Source organism: Daucus carota, chromosome 7 (genome assembly GCF_001625215.2).
Source record: "Daucus carota subsp. sativus chromosome 7, DH1 v3.0, whole genome shotgun sequence".
In the NCBI taxonomy this organism is placed as follows: Eukaryota; Viridiplantae; Streptophyta; class Magnoliopsida; order Apiales; family Apiaceae; genus Daucus; species Daucus carota.
This window is the reverse complement of record NC_030387.2, coordinates 36,796,427-36,818,355: the sequence shown is the minus strand read 5'-3', so window position 1 is coordinate 36,818,355 and position 21,929 is coordinate 36,796,427. Positions and strand designations below refer to the sequence as shown.

The 21,929-nt window shown below is 34.2% G+C and overlaps 2 protein-coding genes, 1 long non-coding RNA gene and 1 other non-coding gene across 4 annotated transcripts; 2 read left to right on the top strand and 2 right to left on the bottom strand.

Annotated features, from left to right (window-relative positions):
* The first annotated feature begins 3,612 nt into the window (after positions 1 to 3,612).
* On the top strand, positions 3,613 to 6,631 carry LOC108193988 (cytochrome c oxidase subunit 6a, mitochondrial). The gene is made up of 4 exons (XM_017360859.2): positions 3,613 to 3,782; positions 4,109 to 4,215; positions 4,384 to 4,426; positions 6,309 to 6,631. Exons 1-4 carry the CDS (start codon positions 3,668 to 3,670, stop codon positions 6,341 to 6,343), a joined length of 300 nt encoding a protein of 99 aa, XP_017216348.1. The 5' UTR covers positions 3,613 to 3,667; the 3' UTR covers positions 6,344 to 6,631.
* A 1,087-nt stretch (positions 6,632 to 7,718) lies between these two features.
* LOC108195954 (uncharacterized) lies at positions 7,719 to 11,822 on the bottom strand. The gene is made up of 2 exons (XM_017362984.2): positions 11,540 to 11,822; positions 7,719 to 10,643 (listed from the first exon to the last, which is right to left on the bottom strand). The coding sequence occupies exon 2, from the start codon at positions 10,557 to 10,559 to the stop codon at positions 7,872 to 7,874; it is 2,688 nt and encodes an 895-aa protein (XP_017218473.1). The 5' UTR covers positions 10,560 to 10,643; positions 11,540 to 11,822; the 3' UTR covers positions 7,719 to 7,871.
* A 23-nt stretch (positions 11,823 to 11,845) lies between these two features.
* Positions 11,846 to 17,404, top strand: LOC108195956 (uncharacterized). Its single transcript, XR_001801671.2, has 2 exons — positions 11,846 to 12,779; positions 16,323 to 17,404. It is a non-coding gene; the product is annotated as an uncharacterized LOC108195956 (long non-coding RNA).
* Positions 17,405 to 19,344: 1,940 nt separating this feature from the next.
* Positions 19,345 to 20,422, bottom strand: LOC108195955 (uncharacterized). The gene is made up of 3 exons (XR_010285840.1): positions 19,952 to 20,422; positions 19,830 to 19,864; positions 19,345 to 19,735 (listed from the first exon to the last, which is right to left on the bottom strand). It is a non-coding gene; the product is annotated as an uncharacterized LOC108195955 (transcript).
* Between the last annotated feature and the right edge of the window lie 1,507 nt (positions 20,423 to 21,929).

Sequence of the window (21,929 nt, the reverse complement as noted above, 5' to 3'; positions counted from 1 at the left end):
ATCTGAAAGTTTCAACTTAAAGGAAAAAGAAAACAAAGTTGAGTGGAATGGAACCAATTTGTTTTGGACAGGCAAGGGCCCATAAAGAAAATGGTACAATGATTTATCAAGGTGAGTGAACAGAAAATTTGAGTACAAAGATCTGAAAAGCATAGTGGGCCGGGCTGGTGTTTTGTCCAGCATATTGCAAATCAATCTGTTTTTGACATTGAGTTGATAAGGAAAAGCCATAAAGTAAACGATGCTGCAATGGATGAATGTGCTCAAGTTCAAAGCTTTCGACAATTTTAAATCTATGGGAATAAAGCAGTAGGCCATGGCATGGATCAACAAGACTTGTCCACTAAGTCCAGCAATTACTACTTCTACTGCTACTAATTAGAGACTGAAACATGTACATTGCAATGTGGGGACTTGGCCTGTTTTATGATATCCGCATGCATAGGGTTCCGGAATCTTCATAATTACGTTGCTAAGTACACAACCAGACATGTTCACGATCCACGTTCTTGTAATATGATCCCGGGAAGCCCGTTTCTTGACACGTTACTTTAGAAGAACTCGTTGTTGAGAATATTTTCTTGTGGAAAAGATTTGGAACCAATTCCACACGCATTGCGCATCTAGAGTCTTTTCGTAGTTCATTATTGTTACTTTCATAAAGAAAGATTGTTGGTAATCAATTGTTATCCACACACAGACGAACACCTTTGGTTACTTTCATTAGGAGCCAGTTTAGATGAGTTTAAAACTTATTTTTAATTTTAAGTCAACTTCCAACTTATACAAAAACAAAAACTTTTTCAGCTTAAAATCGAAAATGGCTTAAAATCGGGCCTATAAACTCCACAAACATGCTCTAGGTTAATGAGCTAGGAGAATAAAAGTGTACCGAGGACTGAGGAGGGGCAGCGAGATTGATGATGCCCTGCCTGCAATAAAACTTTATTCATGTCATCTGTGCAAGGGAGCATCATTCTTTCATCTTTCAAGTAAATAAAAACACAAGTCACAATCTGCAATTTACTCGAAACCACATACATTATAGAGTACATGTATAAAAGTCTGAATTATGGTTCAGAGCTGATGAAGTAGTACAGACACGATAGAATGTCCTGTTTTCGTGTTCTCACTTCTCCGTATGCATGCTTCAAAGCATGCAAAATATATATCAGAATATCCCTGTATATATCCCCACCAGCATCCAAGGAATCCGAGACAAATATTACATTAGTCACTGATGCTTCAGGTAATCAAATTAATCCAAAGTGTAATCATTTTCTTATATATTTCCTAGGGAACTTTATTCCATACTCAAGTCCTCGATGGCTTTAATGATTAAATATTTAACCTCCATATACAGTAATAATCGTCGAACTGAATTATAATTTATTTCATTTACAGTTTATTGCCTCATTAATTCCTTTAAGAAAACTCAAATTAATCAAACCGAATTATTTCTGAAATTAAATTGTATATTCAGTTTTAACATAATATCTCTTGATATATCTTTATCCATATGTTTTTTTGAAGATAATAAAGTAGATGTTATAATATTTCATGTCAATTTAATATATCCTCTGTTCTAAATTTAGGGTCATTCAATTTTTTCCAATAAATTGATCACACGTGACACTTATTCTCGTATAATTTGAAATCTGAACTTCAATTTTAATGTACACAGATTAGATGTGACATGTATACTGTTTATAATTCTTTCATAAATATATATAGTACTATAAAAATTTAAAAATACGAAAAATTGTGGGGGCAGAACTTGATGTACTTCAATTTGTTTTGATAGATGAATACTCTCATAAAGTTAAAGATACTTCAATTTGTTTTGATAGATGAATACTCTCATAAAGTTAAAGATAATGGATTCACGAGACCGGCCCAACTGGTCCTGGATAAAGAAGGCCAGTCCACCCAACCAGCTTACATTGAACCCGAGAAAGAGCTACTCACGGCCATATTGAATCCAGTACCAACAAACTCAAGAAGACGGGAAAAAGAGAAACTACGATAGTGGTAGAAAAGTAGAGAATTTGAGAGAAAAGACATAAAAGATGGGCCACAAAATAAGATCAGTTTGAGGCCCTATAGCTTTGTGGGCAGCCCATACAAGGCTTGTAGCCTCACTTCCACAATCAATCAAAACAAGTCAGAATATAAACCATATATATGAAGTGAAAAAAAAATTAAAATTTAGGGAGTATATATGATTTCTTTTGTAATAAGTATGGACCAATTAGTTTATGAAAAAAATAAACGATATATTCTAGAATATTTTTTAAATTTCATTGTCAGATTATACATACTCATATAAAAAATTTAATTCTGAAAGAGAAATAAATTAATAAAATTTATTATCTAAACCAATAACGTAATATAGTTATATAGGACTGAATCTCATGAAAAAGCTTTAACATCTCAGGGCCCATTTTTCTTGGCGCCGTTTAGGCGAGCTTAACATAAGTGCTTCTTGCTTAAAATAAATAAGTGGAGTAGAAGTTAGAAGCAAGATAAGACTTATAAGTGATTAAAGTATTTGAAAAATAAGTAGAAATCCTGAAACAAAAGCTAGCATTTCTAATTTTTATAAGTACTTCTTGATTTATTACACAGTACCAGTGTTGTAAAAAGCGGGAATCGGACTTAGTCGGTGAAGGCACCGTCCAGCGATTAATCGGATAATCGGAGATTAATCGGAGTGATTAATCGGATCATTAATCGTAATCAATTTAATATTTTTTTAAAATTATATATATATATATATTAATATAATTATATATAGTATAAATTTATAGTCATATAAAATCAAAAAATTAATGATTTTTTATAACACAAAACATGCCTTTATATACATATACAAGTCCAGTCATCTCATATATAAACTTGAATTTAATTAATTCTGCGAAAGAAGATATTGCAAATTTATGTAATTATAGTTTAGAAGCTAATATTAAAAGAATGAAAGGTAATTAAATTTAAAGTTTTAAAAAAAAAATTCTTTTTATTTTAATTTTTTTAAATTCACCGATTTTTGACCGACTTTTTCCGATTAATCCCGACTTTTGACCGATTAATCTCGATTTTGGCCGATTTCCTAAAAAAACGATTTTTTTCACCGATTAACGCTTAATCGAGACGGTGGCCGACCGAACAGCGATTAATCGGCGATTAATCCCGATTAATCGCCGACTTTTAGAACACTGCACAGTACGAATAAGTGCTCTTAATTTATAATCGAGAAACTGGACTTATAAGTCCCGACAAACACCCACTTAGTTTATCAAGAAGTGCTCAAAACTAAACAACTTATGATTATATCAATAATACATATTTAATTAAAAATTTGTTTCACTCTCGAAATTAAAAATTTATTCTGAAAACAAAATCATATTTACATTAAGTATTTGATGAGTGTTTAATTTTTTTATATTCAGAAGCAAGTCATTTGTTTTTTTCTTGGAAAATATATAAACCAGGCTCTTTATAAATATTTTGAATCTTGGTTGATAATTTTTCAATTAATTAATTAATTTTATACGTTTTCAAAAAAAAATAATTAATATATAGTAGTAACTAGTAACAAAACCCCTTCACCTTTAAAAAGCAGCTACGCATTCCAATTGACACGAGAGAAAAAAAAGTAGAAAAAAGAATGGCGTCGTCGATGGTAAGATCTAGCGTGTTGGCGGCTCTACGGCGGGCTCCGAAGAAATCTCCGGCTGCTCCAAAGAGGAGCTTTTCTTCATCTGCTGGCCACGATGATGCTTGTAACCCCCCTTTTATCTCTATATCTACATCTGTTTCTATTGTGTTTATATCTGTTGTTTATTTCTACACTGTTTGTGTTTGACTTTTCGTGGTCTTAGTTGGATTTTTATTTTAACTATTGTATATTGGGTCTTGTTAGAAATGATTTGTAGAGGACTTGAATCTAGGGTTTTGGATTTTTGATTGAATTAACTGAAATTTCTTGAATTTGTTGTGTATATAGATAGTGTTAATGCTTGATGATGTTGTTTCACTTGTGTTTACTATTTCGAGATTAAGTTTTGGGCTTTTTGGTTCTTGATTTGTTGATATCTGTCAATTGCAGATGAGACAGCAAAGTGGGAGAAAATCACCTATGCTGGCATTGTGGGTTGTACTATTTTAGCTGTTGTTAATCTTTCGAAGGGTCATCCCCACAGTGAAGAGCCCCCGGTGAGCTATCTATTTTTTTAATCACTATTAAGAAAATTTCGGAAAAATGAATTATATTATGATATGTTGGAAAAGTTTGAAAGCCTTGGCAAGTTGGTATCTTTGGTCAATTCCTATGTAAAATTTATGGGGGTACTGATGCAAATGCCACATCAATTGTGTATGCAGGCTTACCCGTACTTGCACATCCGCAACAAGGAGTTTCCATGGGGTATGTCATGAAATTGTTATAAACGTGTAGAAAGAAGTCATGCTTTACTAAAAACATTAAGACCTCTATTGCTTGGTTTGGTCAACTGACTGTTTTTCCATTGATATATGCTTTTTATCATGTATGTATCAGCTTTCCTTTATAACATTTGTTGAATATTATTGTGTCTATAGTTAGGTAATTACTTTTAATTGTACCGTGTAAAGATCGTCGAATGTGAAATCTGTATTAAACTATAAATAACATGGCCATAGAGTGTTCTAATTATTTTAGCTGAATTATATATTCCTGAAGAGCTGTTGCATATAATATAGATTTTAGCTAAAAGTGTACAAGTAATTTACTGATTTTAGTGGGTTGTTGTAAATATGGTGAGCTGGATTAGCACCTCATGTACATTTTTATGAAGGGAGGATGTGGGGGATCTGGTTTAAGGTATAGACGCAAATAAATTTTTGATTTTGGTTTTGCTATGATTTATGATGAAATGCAATTCACCTTCTATTTCTGTTTAACTTGTACGAGCCTTCGGTGTAGCAACCCCACCAGAAATTACAAACTCTGACATTTTCAGTCGAATTCATGGGTTATTTAGTTTGCTGGAAGTGCTTGTAGGGAGTAGAGACTCATTTACTACAGTTACTGTGTTTTATGACCGAGAATATGCATGTACCTCATTGTTGATCATCTGCAAGATCTTATCTTTAAGAAGTCTCATAGGCTTCCACCAAAAGCTAGGTTACATTTTTGCTTTTCACAGAATTTCATTATGCCTGCTGTTTGACATCTGAATCTGTTAAAAATACGCTCTCTACAGTGTTTCATGCAGTCGTATCATGTGCTTATACCATTAGCGGGACCATCTTCCATATACCTAATTCTTTGACCATGGAACAAGTGAAAACTTCTCCTTTGTTCTTTTTCTTTTAAGTATTCCATCCTTTTATCTTCGTGAACGAACTTATAATTTGGGAAATTATGAAACATTTCTATCGGGTTTGGCCTGGTCTTACGGTCTATGTGGAGTCATTGGAGTCTGGATGTGTAGTTGAAGCCTAAGGATTACTCCCTCCTTCCCATTTTAATAGTCTTGTTTGTCAAAATAAAATGTCCCATAATATGTGTCTTCTTCTTTCAACATTGACTATCATTAACTCACATGACTTTCAATTTTTTTAAAATAAATAACTATGAAATTCTAATTAAATGAATGAAAACTTGGTTATATTCATGTGTAATTAATGCAATTTCAGTGATAACAACAATAACAAGAAATCACATTTAATATTTCTTAATATGTGTGAAATTTGCAAAGAAGACTATTCCCTCTTTCCCATCTTAATAGCCTTCTTTGCATATTTCGCACATATTAAGAAATATTAAATGTGATTTCTTGTTATTGTTGTTATCACCGAAATTGCATTGATTACACATGAATATAACCAAGTTATCATCCATTTTATTAAAATTTCATAGTTATCTGTTTAAAAAATTTGAAAGTTGTGTGAATAAATGATAGTCAATGTTGAAAATAAATAGCATAAAGCTGCATTGAACGAAGAAAAGGACAAATATTATGGGACATTTTATTTTGACAAACAAGACTATTAAAATTGGGAAAGAGGGAGTATTTAGCAAGAGGCCTTATTTAAAGTTTGGTTAGGCAATTTAAAGCCAGTGGAAGTTGAATTTATTTAGTTAACCTTTGTTGACTACTTGTTCAGTTACAGAATTGAATTCTTTTGTTCTGCTATGCAATTGAATATTTACATTCAGTTTGATGATAACAAGATACTTTCCTTAGTTTCTTATATCTTTGTGTCGCAATTTCCCTTTCATTTCTCCTGTTTATCGAGTAGTTAACCATGTTTTTGGCATGCAGGTCCTGATGGCCTTTTCGAGGTTAAGCATCACTGATCCTTGAGCTGCCATTCACACTAAATGATTGTTGCTCAGATACTTCCAGCTTCTTCAAATTCCTCCTGTTAAATGCCATGAAGATGACATGATTTTACTACAAACTTGCTTTCGTACTCAGTATTGTCATTTGTCATTGTGGGGTTACTAATCCTTGTCACAATTTCAGTTTGTCTTTGTTCTTTAATAATGTGCTGGGATAGAAGTAAGACCCCTACTTAATTATTTGATTTGCAGTCTTATAATCATATTTTAATCTGAAGCTTTTAATAGGTTTTCTTATTTGAAGTGTGATAGTATGATAATGTTGTGTTAATATCACTTTTTAGTATTAATATCAAACATATCATCATATATGCGATCTTAAAAAGCATTTAGATAGTTGACTGGAGAATGATATATAGAAATCAGGGAATATGTATAGAGGGAATAATTTAGTTGCACAGAATTCAAGGCTCTGTTTTCCATTGATCATAACCATGAATCAAACATCTCCAATGTCAATTGTCAGGGTATGAAAGCAATTGTTGCGATTTGTTATTCATCAACAGATTTATATGAGCAATATATTGATGATGAATTTCACAAACCATGCTTGTTAGCAATGTTCTAAAAATTCCTGATTACTAATAATTTTTTTTGATTAATTTCTAAAAAAAATTCATTGATTTATTAGTTACACTTCGATTTAACTAAAAATTTCTGATTTATTCAGAAAATCTCCTATAAATCCTGAATAAATAGGTCGAACTGATTAGTTTTAATTCCTGATCTCGGATCTCAACGTCATGTAACAAATAAGTCTTCTTTAAATTTTACAAAAAATACCAGGCTCTCCCGCTAAATCTAGAGTCTGTTTGTCTGGTTTAAAGTCCGTACTTTAAGTCATTTTCGACTTAAAGCTGAAAAATATTTATTTCTTTAATAAATCAGAAGTCGGCTTGAAGAATTAAAACCAGAAGTTAGTTTGAGATACTTTTTTCAATATCTTAATTTTTTATAAAAATTTCTTGATAAAAATTATCCATAAGACATAACTTACCTATAAATTATTATTGTTTTTATTATTATACTTTTAATAATTCATATGTCATGCCAAAATTGCTCAAACATAAATTTTAAGTTCTAAATCGATCACATATGTCACGTTAAGTCATAAATAATATTTGGTCATAAGTCATAAGTTCAACCAAACAGGCTTTTGATGCCAAAAGGGCCATTTGCTGATTTTTACATGGCTCATATATTTTGAGTGATAATTGCTCAACACACATGGTAAGTTTCTTCAAAATTTGTGGGGACTTAAAATTCATTACTCCTGGTCTTAATGATTGACATTAGTCATCATATAATTGTCTTAAGTTGAAACAACTGGTTCTACAACGAATTATATTACTCAACATATGTAACATAAGTTCAAACATGACAAACCACTTTGGCAACTGATAATACAGAATGACTTTTTTCCAACAAAAAAGGTAGTAGTAAAATGTTTAACTATAACAAAAAAGAAACCTGATTGCGAATATCACTTCTCAGCTGCAACTTTATTATCATTTACTTCCGTTGCACTCTCTTGTAGAGTGTTCGTATCTGTCTCGGCCTGTTTTGCATCTTGAGGGATTGAATTAGCTTCATCTTTATTGCTGACATCAGAACTGTCATTTGGATTTGAAGAAACTTCTTTCTCTGCTATGAACGCAGGAGTTGAGGAATCACTTGTATTATTTTCTCCAGAAACTTCATTGGCATTCTCTCCTGATGATCTGTGCTGTTCTTCAGTTTCTTTTCCAGTATCAGAATTTTGGCTTTGAACTGTACTATTATTTTCTTTCTCAGTAGAATTTGCAGAGTTCTCTCCTGTGTTGTTAGTTGTGCTAGAGTTTGCACTTTGTCCATCCACAACAGGTTCAATATTGTTCATTGATTCCGTGGATTCTTCAGTCGCAGGGTTTTGATTTTCAGTTGTTACAGGAGGAGATAAGTTTGGCTCTGTACTATCACCTTTAGTTGTTTCTTCGGGGTTTTCATTGTTCTCACCTGTGTTCTCAACCGTTTTACTTTGATTTTGGCTATTGTCGGAAATTGGATCTGACTCTGAGTTGCCTCCAGGAGAATCTTCAGACTTGCCGTTGAATTCATCAGACTGTGTTGCCTTTGTTGTCTGATTTGAATTTTCTGCCATCTCTAACAGACTGGTATTACTATTTCCTTCACCAAGAAGCAAAATGGCAGAATCATCCTTGCTAAATACTGCACTCTCTGTCACATTCAAGCCTGAACCGTTCTGATTTTCTTCAGAGTTGTCCTTCGCTGTCTCCTCAAGTTCCTTCCCTTCGTTGTTCTCTTCCGGCCCTCCTGAGGTGGAATTCTTATCTTCTCCCTGAGTTTCAGAATCATTTAGAGTCTTCAGTTCACTAGATGCCTTCTCCCCTCCCTCGTGATTTTCATCTGTTGCAGCTTCGCCCTCATTTCCACCTGACACCTGGTTCTCTGTTGCACCTATGTCCTCGGATTTGGTTTCTCCCTCCTTAGCTTCAGTACTCTTTTCATCATTGATAGTCTCTCCATGTTCCTCACTAGTTGATTTGCTCTCAATCAACTTCTCATTTCTAAGTTTCTCTTCTTCAATCCCCTTACTTTCACCTTCCTCTACTTTGTTCTCCTTGCTCTCCCCATTTTCCGCATGATCATTCTCTTCATTGCTCTTATCACGGGTCTCCTCACTTTCATTCTCTTTGCCATTTCCATTTTCTGCGGTGTCAGTTTGTTCATTGTTCTTTTGTTCAGACTCCTCACTTCCATTCTCTTTGCCATCTTTATTTTCTGCAGTATCATTTTGTTCATTGCTCTTTTGTTCAGTCTCCTCGCTTCCATTCTCTTTGCTATCTTCATTATTAGTAGCAACATTTTCTCCAGAGCCATTTTCTGGAGTCTCTTCACTTCCCTTCTCTTTGCTATCTCCATTTCCTGTTGTCTCATTTTCGTCACTGTTCTTTTCCTGGATATTTTCATTTTCTCCATTGCTCTTTTCTTGGGTCTCTTCACTTTCATTCTCTTTGCCATCTTCATTATTTGAGATAACATTTTCTCCATTGTTCTTTTCTAGGGCCTCTTCATTTCCATTCTCTTTGTTATCTTCATTATTTGTACTAAGAATTTCACCAGTGTTCTTTTCTTGGATCTCTTTGCTCTCCACATTTCCCGTGGTGTCATTTTCTTCACTGCTTTCCTCATGCTTCTCTTCACTTCCATTCTCTTTGCCATCTTCATTTCCTGTGGTGACATTTTCTTCACTGCTTTCCTCATGCTTCTCTTCACTTCCGTTCTCTTTGCTATCTTCATTTCCTGTGGTGACATTTTCTTCACTGCTTTCCTCATGCTTCTCTTCACTTCCATTCTCTTTGCTATCTTCATTTCCCGTGGTGACATTTTCTTCACTGCTTTGATGCTTCTCTTCACTTCCATTCTCTTTGCTATCTTCATTTCCCATGGTGTCATTTTCTCCGTTGCTTTGTTCATGCTTCTCTTCACTTTCACCCTCTTTGCTTTCTTCATTATTTGTAGCATCACCTTCTCCATTAACCTTTTCTAAAGTCTCTTCACTTACATTCTCTTTGCTATCTTCATTTCCTGTGGTGTCACCATCTTCATTGCTCTTTTCTTGGATGTCTTCGCTTTCATTTTCTTTGTTCTCTGCTTCTTTGTTATATCCTGTTTCATCATTCCTCTCAACGTTTTCTTTTTCATTATCATTTCTCTCTTCTGCACTTTCCTTACTTTCATCTTCAGACTCTCTGTTTTCCTGTTCTTTGTCTTCTTCAATCTCCTCTTCTTGTGCATCTGTATCTTTGCTCTCATTAGACTCCACTTTCTGTTCTTCAGTCTCACTTTCTTCCTCTGCTCCCTCTTGATCATCTTCATGCTCGTCAGTCTTGCTCTCTATCTCTTGATCCTCCTTTTGCCGGTCAACGTCATCTGCTGATCCCTTGAATTGGGGGTGGAGATCCTTTCTCCCTAACTTAGTATTATCATTCCCATAACCAAGTCTTTCAGAGATTTTGGTGCTATCTCCAGTTGCAGCCTTCTTATTTCGTGAGTGCTGCAGTTGATAGAGCAACCAAATCGAAACAGCTACAAATAGGCAAATCTGGAGAGCATGTTTTACTTTAAAACCTTTGTTTCTCTGGTTCCTTCGAGGTGATTGCCTAAACATGATGGCCTACTTAAGTCCTCAAGACCCTTGATACGAGACCGAATTAACTATGCGCTAGTCCCAATCTCCGTAAGCCTTGGAGTCCTAAATTTACAGATCAAGAAAGAAACAACTTGGTTAAATTCAACTTAAGACTCTTACTAACTTTCAAGTAGATATTATCAAAGACAAAGCACCAATCAATACACTTCCTGGCAACAGGTACAGATCTACACTAATATGATTGGAGGTGACCACTGTCCTCCAAAATTCTTAAAAATAATTTCAGCTACATGGACCATTACCTTTATAAAAAACAAAAAGCCCCCCCTCCCTCTCTAGCCCAACAGCACTCCTCACAACTTCATTCTGCATCCACCCCTCCCCGACAAATGTTTACAACTAAGACACGTGCTTCATCTAATATTTTCCAACCAGACGTACTTCTACCGACACATAATATGTGATGAAAGATCAATGTTCTGGCAATATCGTAAATAAGATTACATTCTGAAAAAACAATACATTTTATCAAACTAAGCTGAACAATGTACCAATCAGCCTTAACTCTGAGGACTTCTCCCACAAACTCATATTCACAATGTACTCCTCAATTGTACTGTACATAACTTCCATCTACATTGTCACTTGTGAACATAATAGCATAAAGAAAGTTGATGGTTGATGTAGAAATGAATCTATGATACCACATAAACTTTTAAACTTAAAATTCATAAAGTTCTGTTTTTTATACCCAAAAAGCAATATTTTTAACCATTTGAAGCTAACCCACCATTTCAACAACATAATGTATCAATATTTTTAACAGTTCAGCATTAGCATTCGACTAGAGGCAAATTTAAGCAAACTCCCTGTGTGTGTGTGTGTGTGTGAGAGAGAGAGAGGGGGGGGGGGGGCAACATAGATCCAAGTACAAAAAACTTAACTAAACAGAGTAATTCAATTAAAAAGATTTAAACAAGGAACAGAAACAAACTTACCAGGACCAAACTTTGTGACCCTTGAAAGAAATCACAATGGGGGTTGAGCAAGAAGCAATAGATGAAGCTAAAGCAAGTGTTTTTATATGTGTATGAGTGTGTGTGTGATTGATAAGCTTAAGTGTTGATCAAAGGTTAAAACGAGCTAATCAAGAAAGGTGAGGCCTTTAGTTTTCCTACTCTGCCTTTTTTTTATGAAATAGATCTACAAACTTACTTAAAAATATATGTCCCCATGTGTTTTTACATATAATATTCACTACTAGTAGCTTGTATGTATATATGTCAACGTGTAAGTATATGAAAATTCCACCTTTCTTCTAATTTCAGTGATCAAAGATTGATATTCCACCGACCCTTTTCCTCCAACTTCTTCACTCTCCTTGACTTCGCGTGAGCTTGTTTGATTTCAACATCTATACGACGTCGTAGGCTTCGTCGAACAGGGCATCTTTTGTGAGAAAGGTTGCATTTTTTTTAATATTTATAGTACTATTAATATTTATATCTGGGAAAGAAATGGAAAAGAAAAAGACCCAAATCCAATTATAATATTTTTATTATAGTGTAAAAAGAATTATGTGTATTATGTATTTTTGTTTATATGATGGGTTTGATTAGATTAGCTGAAGGGAGTTATTTAAGTTATTCAACATATGAATGAAGTGGGATTGATTTGCAAGGAGTTTAGAAATTAGAGAATGCTGTTCAGGGAATGGGGGAGATTAATTCATGTTGAAAAATGGAGTGTTGGTGTAATGTTCAGTGGGATAAGATAATGGGCTAAAGGGAGGTGGTGCATGTAGGAATTTTGGGAATTTCTGGGCTGGTTGAAATTTGGATCCGAGACTGAGAGGGAGTAAATGATTTGTATAATTGTATATGTGACATAGGTCAATAGTTTGGTTTGTGTTGCAGATGATGGGTTGGGCATAGGGCATTGGTTGTTGTAATGGAGATTGCTTTAGATTGGAAGGAAATGGGATACGATGAGAAGATGATTTTTGTATTGTAGGAGAGGCTGCTTGATGGAATTAGAGCGGAACACTATGTGGGGGTGGTTGTGAATTGTGGTGAGGAGATGCAGTATGTGGAGAATTCAAATTTGTCAGCCGGAGTCCGGAGCCATTGCATGTATTTTGGGATTTCGAGGTATTCAGAGGTTGGGAGGAGATTGCCAGAGCTCTTAAGCTCACCACCAAGCAGGTCGAGAAGCTAAGGAAAATGACTCCTCTTGCAGGTTAGTACACTCATGTTTTCTACGATTAGCCTTTGCACAATCTGTATCATATTACCTTTTTGATTTCTGATCCACGAGTAGAATAGATGTTAAAGTTTAAGTTTATCTTTAAGCTTTTCTGCAACTGTTTTCTCTGATATGAATCGTGTTCAACAACTTATTTTCTCATGCTGAGCGAAAATGCCTAAATGGGGTTCAATGTGGTATAGTAGTTATTAAGAAATATAATTAGTAAAGGTATTTTATCTATTTCTTGTATGATTTGAATGAGCTGAAAAATCTAGAACTCCCATGGTTTTATTTCTCAATATTCTGATTTGCTCATATGGAACAAAAGACTGTGAATCTCTGATCCTATCAATTGTTGCTTACGACAGACCATAATTTTGTGGAAATAGACTGCATGATTACATTTTTCTTTTCTGCTAAATTTCAGCATTCCTTTGGGAACTCATTAAGAAACTTTCAAAGTTCAAACTATTGAATTTTAAGCTTCTCTTTAGGAGTTCACGAAGATCATCATAGCAATCTTCAATATAAGTTACAATTATAATGTAGTATATGTTCACTTTCTTTTGTGTAATAAAAAAAAAAAGATGTAACATTTCTTGTGTTTTTTGATTTAGTATCTTCTCAGTATAGGCTGATATAAGCCCAAATAATGAGTCTTAAAATATGGACTTACACAAGTGGTAATAATTTCTTTCAGGATAAATGTTGGAAAGAATAGTAACTATGTTTACATATCATCTTGAAATGTTTCCCAGATAATTATAAAGTGGTCTATCCAGCCCATATGAATTTGCACATCGTGTATTGTGAGTGTGATTTGGCTGGAACATTAAAGAGTCTCTTAAAAATAAATTTGGGCAAAATGATCTTTTAGACCTTTTGGTGTCAATTAGAAATGAAATATTTAGAGTTTCAATTTTGTATAAATTAACCTTAAATTTACAATATGGAGAAATCAGACAAAAATGCAGTAAAATTGGGAAATATGATCCTTCATTTTCCCGTCTTTTTAAAATTTAACCATTCTTACTGTTACCATTTTATATATCAAGATTAAGAGCATCCTTGCTCCGGGGTTTAATTTGTACAGCTGTACTGTAAATTTGATCTGACAAAAAAATATTTAAGGTTTAGTTTCTCTCTGTACCCAAATGTCGAGGTTTAGAACATCACTTGCCATAAATGGGTGCTTATTCCATGTTCCCTCGGTAATTCACTGAACTTGAAATATTTATGCCTAAAGTGGTGGTGTAAATTGAATTGGTAGCTTCTTTTCGGTGTTTACCATTATCAAACTGTAGCTGCTTGGAGACTTATACTTCCATGCTTAGTGACGATCTAGGAGAAAATGCAGTCTCACATTTCAATCATAGAATGAACCTCCGGTTAGATTTGACTATTTAAGGACCTCATTGAGTTGTTGAGTAGTCCCTTGCATATTTGTTGTCATTGTTGTAACTGGTATTGCTTAATTGTTTTTATCTAGACCCGTAGACCATCCATATATCTCTATTTTCTCAAACTTATGGCTTAATTCTTGTTGTATTCATTTTATATAACAAGATGACACAGTACAATACAATTGTAAAAGTTGTTCTATAAGATATTTTATATACGGTTTTTGGGCTTTGCAATCATCAGTTCTCCAAGTGCTTCATTTTGGGATTTGATATGCTTGAGCCTTGCATGTGTCTCAGCATTTAAGATTTATTCCGGCCCAGGCAGTTTTCAGTGTTACAGGGAGTTTATGCTATATTTCTTGGTTTTAGTGTTAGCGAATAAAGGTGTCTTGATCTTGGTACTAGCGAATGTTTTGTAGTTTGAACTTGAGTATCTATAGTATTTTACTATAACGAATTTAGTAAGCAGCTAATAAGATTTTCTCTTAAGTTCTCAGGCATCTTCTACTTCCACACATGATGTCGTAAAGATCTAATAGAACTCGTTGATGGAATAAGAATCTGTAAATTATATGTGATTTCTGAACATTCAGAAAGTAACAAATTTTTGTAATTAGCAGTAGGCTGAAAGACTAACTCTATAGTTCCACTTCTTGCTCCTAAAATGCTGCCCCACCGATGTATTAGAAATTATACCCTGTGACAGTTAATTTAATTATTTTTAGTCGTCTGTCTGGTGAATTTCTTAGTCTATATTGGCTCGAAGCTCTTATTTCTTTTGTTCTCTGAATGGATCCAGAGACTGCCTCGGATTATTAGCAGGAGCGATCCAGAATCAAGCTTATTAGTGGAAAGGAGGGTTAAGGAAACGACTTCGGGCATTATTTTTTGGATGATTTATATTTATTTTTGTAAGGGGAAGGGAGTGAGGAATTTAACCACGACCGACTTGCCTCTAATCTTGGCAACTCGACCGACTTGCCTCTAATGTTTAAGTCAATTGCAATTTTGCGACTTGTCATTTAGTCGGTGACTACCCACTTAACAAATAACAACCATGCTTTAATAGTTGAAGTCATGTTGAGTTGATAGAGCTTTTGGTGTCTGTCTACCTAGGAAGCAAGTGTCTACTTAGCTTACCCATATGTAGCTCATAACAGTACAGACACAAGTTTAGAACAGCTGTGATTTTTGGTTATATTAGCACAACAAGGATATGGACACTGCTTTAGCCTGTATATCTCGAAAAGACAAGACATTCAAACTTTAAAATCTTTTTTGGAAGAAGAATTTTTGGACTGGGCTTTTAATCTATGAACTACAGTATGGTATATAAGCTTGCTGTGTTTTACTGTATGACTACTTGTAAGTTTGAGACAGACAGTGTTATGAGTACTCATCTCAAACTAGTGATGGGTTCTGCCTGCCAACTAGAGGAGCACTAAGAACTTAAAGATGGACTCTTGGGAATGACAAGCATTAAATCCCCTTACTCTTGAGATGTCTATCCTGGATATTTAGGGGGTGTTGAGCACTGAGCTATGAGCCTGTTACAGATATACCACATGTATGCTGGATTATTTGGTACTACTAAAGAGTTTTTATTAGTTAATTATCAAGAAACATATATTGATTTATCTTTTCTCATGCCTTTTTCTTTATTATCTCTGCGAAAAAGATAGATCTTGAAACCGACACATCTCAGATCTCATCTGAGGGTTTTGGGAAAGGGCTGGCGGTAATTCTGTCTTGCTCTTGATTTTATGTGTGTTAGCCTGTTAGGCTTAAAATCGTGTTGCAAACTTCAAATATACTTATCTGTAATTGGGGTATATTTTTGAGTTACTCCTATAGTGTATCAAACTTGTGATGTTAGGAACCAGGACCCATTTCTTGGGTGCAATTGAAACTCCAATCCTTTAGAGCAATCTGTTTCTGGAGTACATGCAAAGTTTTAAATGTGGTGCAGTTATTAACACTTTGCAAGATTTGTTCTTTGCTTATATTTTTTTTGGGCAAATTTTATGAGAAATACTGTATTATTTAAGATTTAAAGAAGGCTTATTTGTTGGGATTGAGTTTCAATTTCTTAACTTAACGGCTTAACCTTATGCGGTGAATTTGTTTGCAGGAAGGTATGAAGGTGCCCAGAATATCAAGCTCTGTGGTCCGTATGGAGTTCGGTTTAAGGTTAGTGTTAACTAGGCTTATTCTAACATTAAAAATCTAACAACATATGCAAATTCCATTGAGCTTTTGTTGATATGTTTAAACAACAAACAACTAGGCTTTTTAAAGATAGAATCTGTACTTGATATTTGATGAGGTTGATTTGTAAAGATATGGTATGAGATAGATTCCCCATTTCCCTTTACTTCCCTGGTCTAATCATGTACCAGACCTGGTGTGTTGAAGTAGTCATGATCCATTGAAATTGGAATCATTACCAAGCAGCAGCTGTAGTAATCCTGGTGCATTGACCTCAACAGTTGAGAAGTGGTGATGAGATGTTTCATTGTTACTACTACTGCTTTGCATTACTCCCTCCGTCCCAATCAATTCTATACAGTTTCCTTTTTGGGACGTCCCATCATTTCTATACATTCCAAATATAGTAACTTTTAATAATATAAAACATTATTACACCCACTTCTTTCTTCCCCTATCTCCATTCTATAATAATATAAACACTATTACACCCACTATTTTCCTCCACTATCTCAAATCTATCATTAAATATAAATGGGTCCCACCACTTTACTCACTTTTCATCTCTTTTTATTCACTTTTTACACTTTTTCTTGGTCTCCGTGTCCAAATCAAACGTATACAATCTACCGGGACGGAGGGATTATGTTAGGTTAGGCTTATATATACCTCCTTCCAACTGTTTGATGGCTATGTAGAGAACACATCTCTCTCCAGTCTTATCACTTGCTTATACATCTCCTTTCCCATTTCAGAATATGTTCTCCCCGTTGTCTTCTTCTTCTTCTTAAAATCATGCAAGTGTTTGATACTCAATTTTTTTTTTTTTATTAAACACCCTCATCCACTCTATCTTGTCAAAGACATGTTCGAATTTCATGCTTGATACTCGTATTTTCTATTCAGCTTCCTGTAAAACTAGCTAGCTCCAATCATAGATCTCAATTTGGATCACTAATAAGTGATCGACATTCTATTCCAATAAGGTGATCCAAATTCAGTCTTCATATATATTTAGATTTTCAGTATTTCGAATAAAGATTAATAAATTTCATTATAAACTCAAATAATAACACTATAAATAAAATACATTTGAATAAAGATAAAACGTTATAAAGTACATTAGGAAAAAATAAATGCTATAGAAAATAAATTATCTTGTAACTTATTTTATATTATGCTTTTAATTTTCATGTAATTTGAATTTTTATGCATTTCAAAAATTGTGTTTTGAAAATTTAATATTAATTATGTTCCAAATTTAATTATTTTACATTTACTAATAACAAAACTAACAAACTATAAAATAATATAATAATATTAAAATATTTGGATCCAAAATAAGTTTGAATCTGTATTATTAACCAATCCAAATTTATATCATTTTTTAGTTCACCATTAGATAAATTTAGAATAACTTCTCTTAAATTTGAATATTTTTTTTAGTTACAGATAGAGTAACAAAATACAATCACAGTGTTTTGGGATACCGCCCATTCCGTAGTTTAAAAAGTAAATGCTAGTAGATGGGCATGTAGGCATGTAGGTGTGTGTTATGTACTTGTGTGTGTGTGTGTTTATTTCCATGGAGTACTCCATGGAAATAAAGAGAGAAAAGCTGCAGAGATAGAAACGGAAAATGAGGAGAGTGGGCAATGGTTATGACTCCAATGCACCCTCAGGCTGTATGAGAAATCTGAGTAAAGTCTCCTCTTATCATCAATCAATGTTTGTTTAAGTTGCTACGTCACTCTTCTACCCAGTTGGTGTAGCTGTGTACCTGTGTAACGACCCCGATTCATTTTTGGATATTGTACTAGTTTTTTTTAGTTTTTTTAAAACAAAGGATATTGTACTGCTATTTTATCTACATAAATTGATTTTGTTATAAATTCTAATCGAAAACATTAATTAGGTAATGCGAGTTAAATTCAAATTTTGAAATGAATTTAGTCACAGAGCATTCAATTTTACTGAACACTTTACCCGCAGTTTTTTAGAAAGCAAGCCACTGACTCTTTTTGATAACTCAATTAAACGGAGTACTTTTGAAGTTTCAGAAGTCAGTACTGGTAATACTAATTTTACTTTGTTTTTGCATAAGCATTTTGTTGCCAAATCTAGCATCAAACATGTGCTTTTCGGATTGTTCAGTGCCTTCTGCGGATGTTAATAGCTTTATATTTGAATTTAAATAATATCGACATTGGTAAATATTCTGACTAATAATACAGTAGAGATAGGCAGGACACAGGGAACAAGTCATTTACTTGGGGGTAAAGCCGTGATGCAACTTGCAAGGCCGTAAAACTCATACCTCAAATCTTTTTAGTCATTACATTTCATTCTTCGACTCAATATAAATAATCACAAGTCAGATGAATTCAAACAATAATACTTTAACATTTTATTCTTCGGCAAATATAAATAATCATATGTTAGATGAATTCAAACAATAATACTTTTAAGATGTTCCAAACACATACTTCCGTTACACCGACCTTTCATGTATCTACGTACTCGTGTGTCGTGTCAAACACTTGACACTTGCACATGAACATAGCACTTGAACACTTAGTTCAACCAAAAATATGTTAAATTTTCAAGATATTACTGAGTACAACACTCATACAGGTATCAATATTGGATACTGTTAACGAGTTTAGGTAACATAGCATGCTTCTACCTGAACTCCTAAACTTTTATACGAAAATGAAAGAACTCAGAAGCATCGAATATCTGCATGCATCAATTCCCTGAAGCTGGCTTTTGACATGTAGTATCACTATCCAAATACTGCTCCATCAGTTTCTTTTCGTATTGAAGAGAATCAAACAACAAGGATATCAAATATCTGTTGGACACATACAATGCAGCAAAGTAGCCGGAGAATCATCAAGATTGTGAATCAATAAGGAATTGAGGATGAATACAAACAAAAGAAATGCATCAAAAAAGAAACAATGTACTTCCCCTTTACTTGTTTATAACTCTTGACAGTAAACTCATTCATTTACACAAACTTCGATCAATTTTATGACACGAATTCATCACTTAACTAGTTCAAATATCGAAAACCATGATCCTGGTTCTTGATCATCAGGGGTTGAAGATGAAGTTGCCGCATTTGCATTTCCAACTCATAGGCTTATAGTTGGAATTGTCTTCACCTCTTGAGTATGCAATTTTGTAAACAGTTGTTGAGTTTTTGTTTCCTGCTTTGATCTGAGGGTTGGTTGGGACTTGAATGGCTTCACAATGCCCACAAGAGCCACACCTTCTTTCGCATCGCGGCGGCCTTGAGCCAATCTGGCCGCTCAAAATTGATTTGTCTTCCTACATTTTATGATCCACAAGCACAACATTGTTAGTTTTGAACATTACAGTTGAAGAAACAACAGAAGACTTTTTCTGTAAATGAAATTCTTGCCTGAGAGCCAGCTAGTGGATCCCCCAATATTCTGCCTGCAATAATAAAAATCAATTTTTTGGGCTACATTAGTATAGTAATGAATTATGCTAAGATTTGATTGAGAAAGTTAAGTTATTTACCTGCAGCAGTGTAACTGTGATGAGTTGAAGTTGAAATTAAAAGGAAGAGCAAATAAATGGTGGATCGGATAAGTTTGTGATGGGCATGAATCAAGAGATTTTGATCACAGCCCATTTTTTAAAATGCAAAACAAGAGGAGATGAAAGTTTATAAAGAAATGTTTATGTTTGCAAGAAGTTGAGCTAGAAAAATACAAGTGAAGAACAGAACAGAATAGACAAAAGGAGATGTTAAGTAAGAAGAGTAAGAAGGTGGTGGTGGTGATTGAAAAGAGAGTTGAAAGGGGTGCAAAAGGGTTACTTTTGAAAGACCCTTGCTAGCTAAGCCTCGTTCAATGAGCCTCCAAATTTCAGAAAGATGATGAGATGGTGATATGGAGTAAAACAGAAGGAAGAGAGCACAAGTCAGTACTGTTATGTAACTTGTGTTAACAGTAAAGATGTGAGATCGAAATAAAATAAATTCTAGTATGTGTTAACGAGAGAAATAGTCAGTCACAAGTTTTTACTCCAGAGAAAGAGCCTAAAATAGATAAGACAGCACTCCACCCAATCTCCCTGCTACCCTTCCCACAGAGACCATATGTGTATTTTTTCACTAACAGCACATGAATTCACAGCTGTTATGATAATGCGTTTTCGTTTTTAATGTTTCGGCTTTAATAATACAGTATAGTCGGGATATTAGAGTAATTAAATAGTTGTGATGTTTGTGTAAGAGTAATATGGGTGTTTCTTGCAGAAGTTGGTTTTGTGGCAGCACCACCAAGTGATCACGCCAAATATCCAAAAAGTGACAGACTCTGATTCCTAAGTGAGCTCTATGTATAATGTATGTATGGATCTGTGTTGTGTGAAGAAGCATGGGCGAGGGGCTCGTACGGAGCACACGTGTCAAATCTTCTCAATCATGAGAGTCAATCAATGAAGGTGATCACATGAACTAGTATTGTCCTTTTCACTTTATTGACTACTGATGCTATTACCACTACTGTAATATCTCCCCTAATTTTCAACTCATTGTTCTTTACTATAATGTTACAATTATTATGTATAATGACGATTTTCTTAATTTAACATGGTACAGAGTTTAAGTGCGTGGGAAACTCGAGTTTGACTCCATGCGATTCTCAATAGGCACAATTATGTCTCAAAGTCCGTGATTCATTTCTGATCCATAAATGGATTTTCTTTCGGGGGATAGTGAATGTTAGAATAATATATGATCTTGATAAGTTCTTTTCCAACTCTCAAGCTAATAAGCGGTCGGAGATGTTAAAGTGTCGCCAGAAGTATTACTGATATTCTCGAGACTGATCATTACCGGAAAAAAACGCAACTCGCTTTGGTGCATGGAAATAGAAGGTAGGCTAACAGATTGCAGTATGTTACTCTAACAAAACAATAGCATTGACTCCGGCCCTGACAAACAATAACAAGTGATACATGCTTCAATAGCTGTGTTTGTTACTTGAGATTTAATATAGTTTCAACAGTTTGCTGCCATTTCTGAAACAAAACATTTACTAGCATATTGATTTGCAATTCAATATTTACCCCACACCAGGTTTTTAGGCGATTGCATCATTTCTATAACAACTTTGTTACTACATCTACTTATGGCGGTAGTATATGGAATGATTCAATGCTGGTGCATGAGAAAGCCTGAGTAGCTCATGTTTAATTTGGTGTTTTTATGAGACTGGGATTCTACTGCCACTCTTTCTATTGCTTCAATTCAACCAGGATTTATGTAGCCTGTGATGATGAGTACTATAGTAATTGCTTATACAAAAGATAGCAATTTATCACAAAAAAGTTTCAGAAAGACCTCAAATGGATCTTATGCTATATTTCAACACTCCCATCACTCTCGAATACCATCATGTTCATATTATATTACGAGAATATTTTGAGAACTCCATCTAACCAGAGCTATGATATCATGTTGAGAACCGGTCCATTATTAAAGAAAGAT

What these genes read in the sequence shown, in the direction of transcription:
- LOC108193988 (XM_017360859.2), top strand. Translation starts at nt 3,668, where the DNA reads ATGGCGTCGTCGATGGTAAGATCTAGCGTGTTGGCGGCTCTACGGCGG. An exon ending in TGCTGGCCACGATGATGCTT is followed by an intron (nt 3,783 to 4,108) that starts GTAACCCCCCTT and finishes TGTCAATTGCAG; the next exon opens with ATGAGACAGCAAAGTGGGAG. An exon ending in CAACAAGGAGTTTCCATGGG is followed by an intron (nt 4,427 to 6,308) that starts GTATGTCATGAA and finishes TTTGGCATGCAG; the next exon opens with GTCCTGATGGCCTTTTCGAG.
- LOC108195954 (XM_017362984.2), bottom strand. Translation starts at nt 10,559, where the DNA reads ATGTTTAGGCAATCACCTCGAAGGAACCAGAGAAACAAAGGTTTTAAA.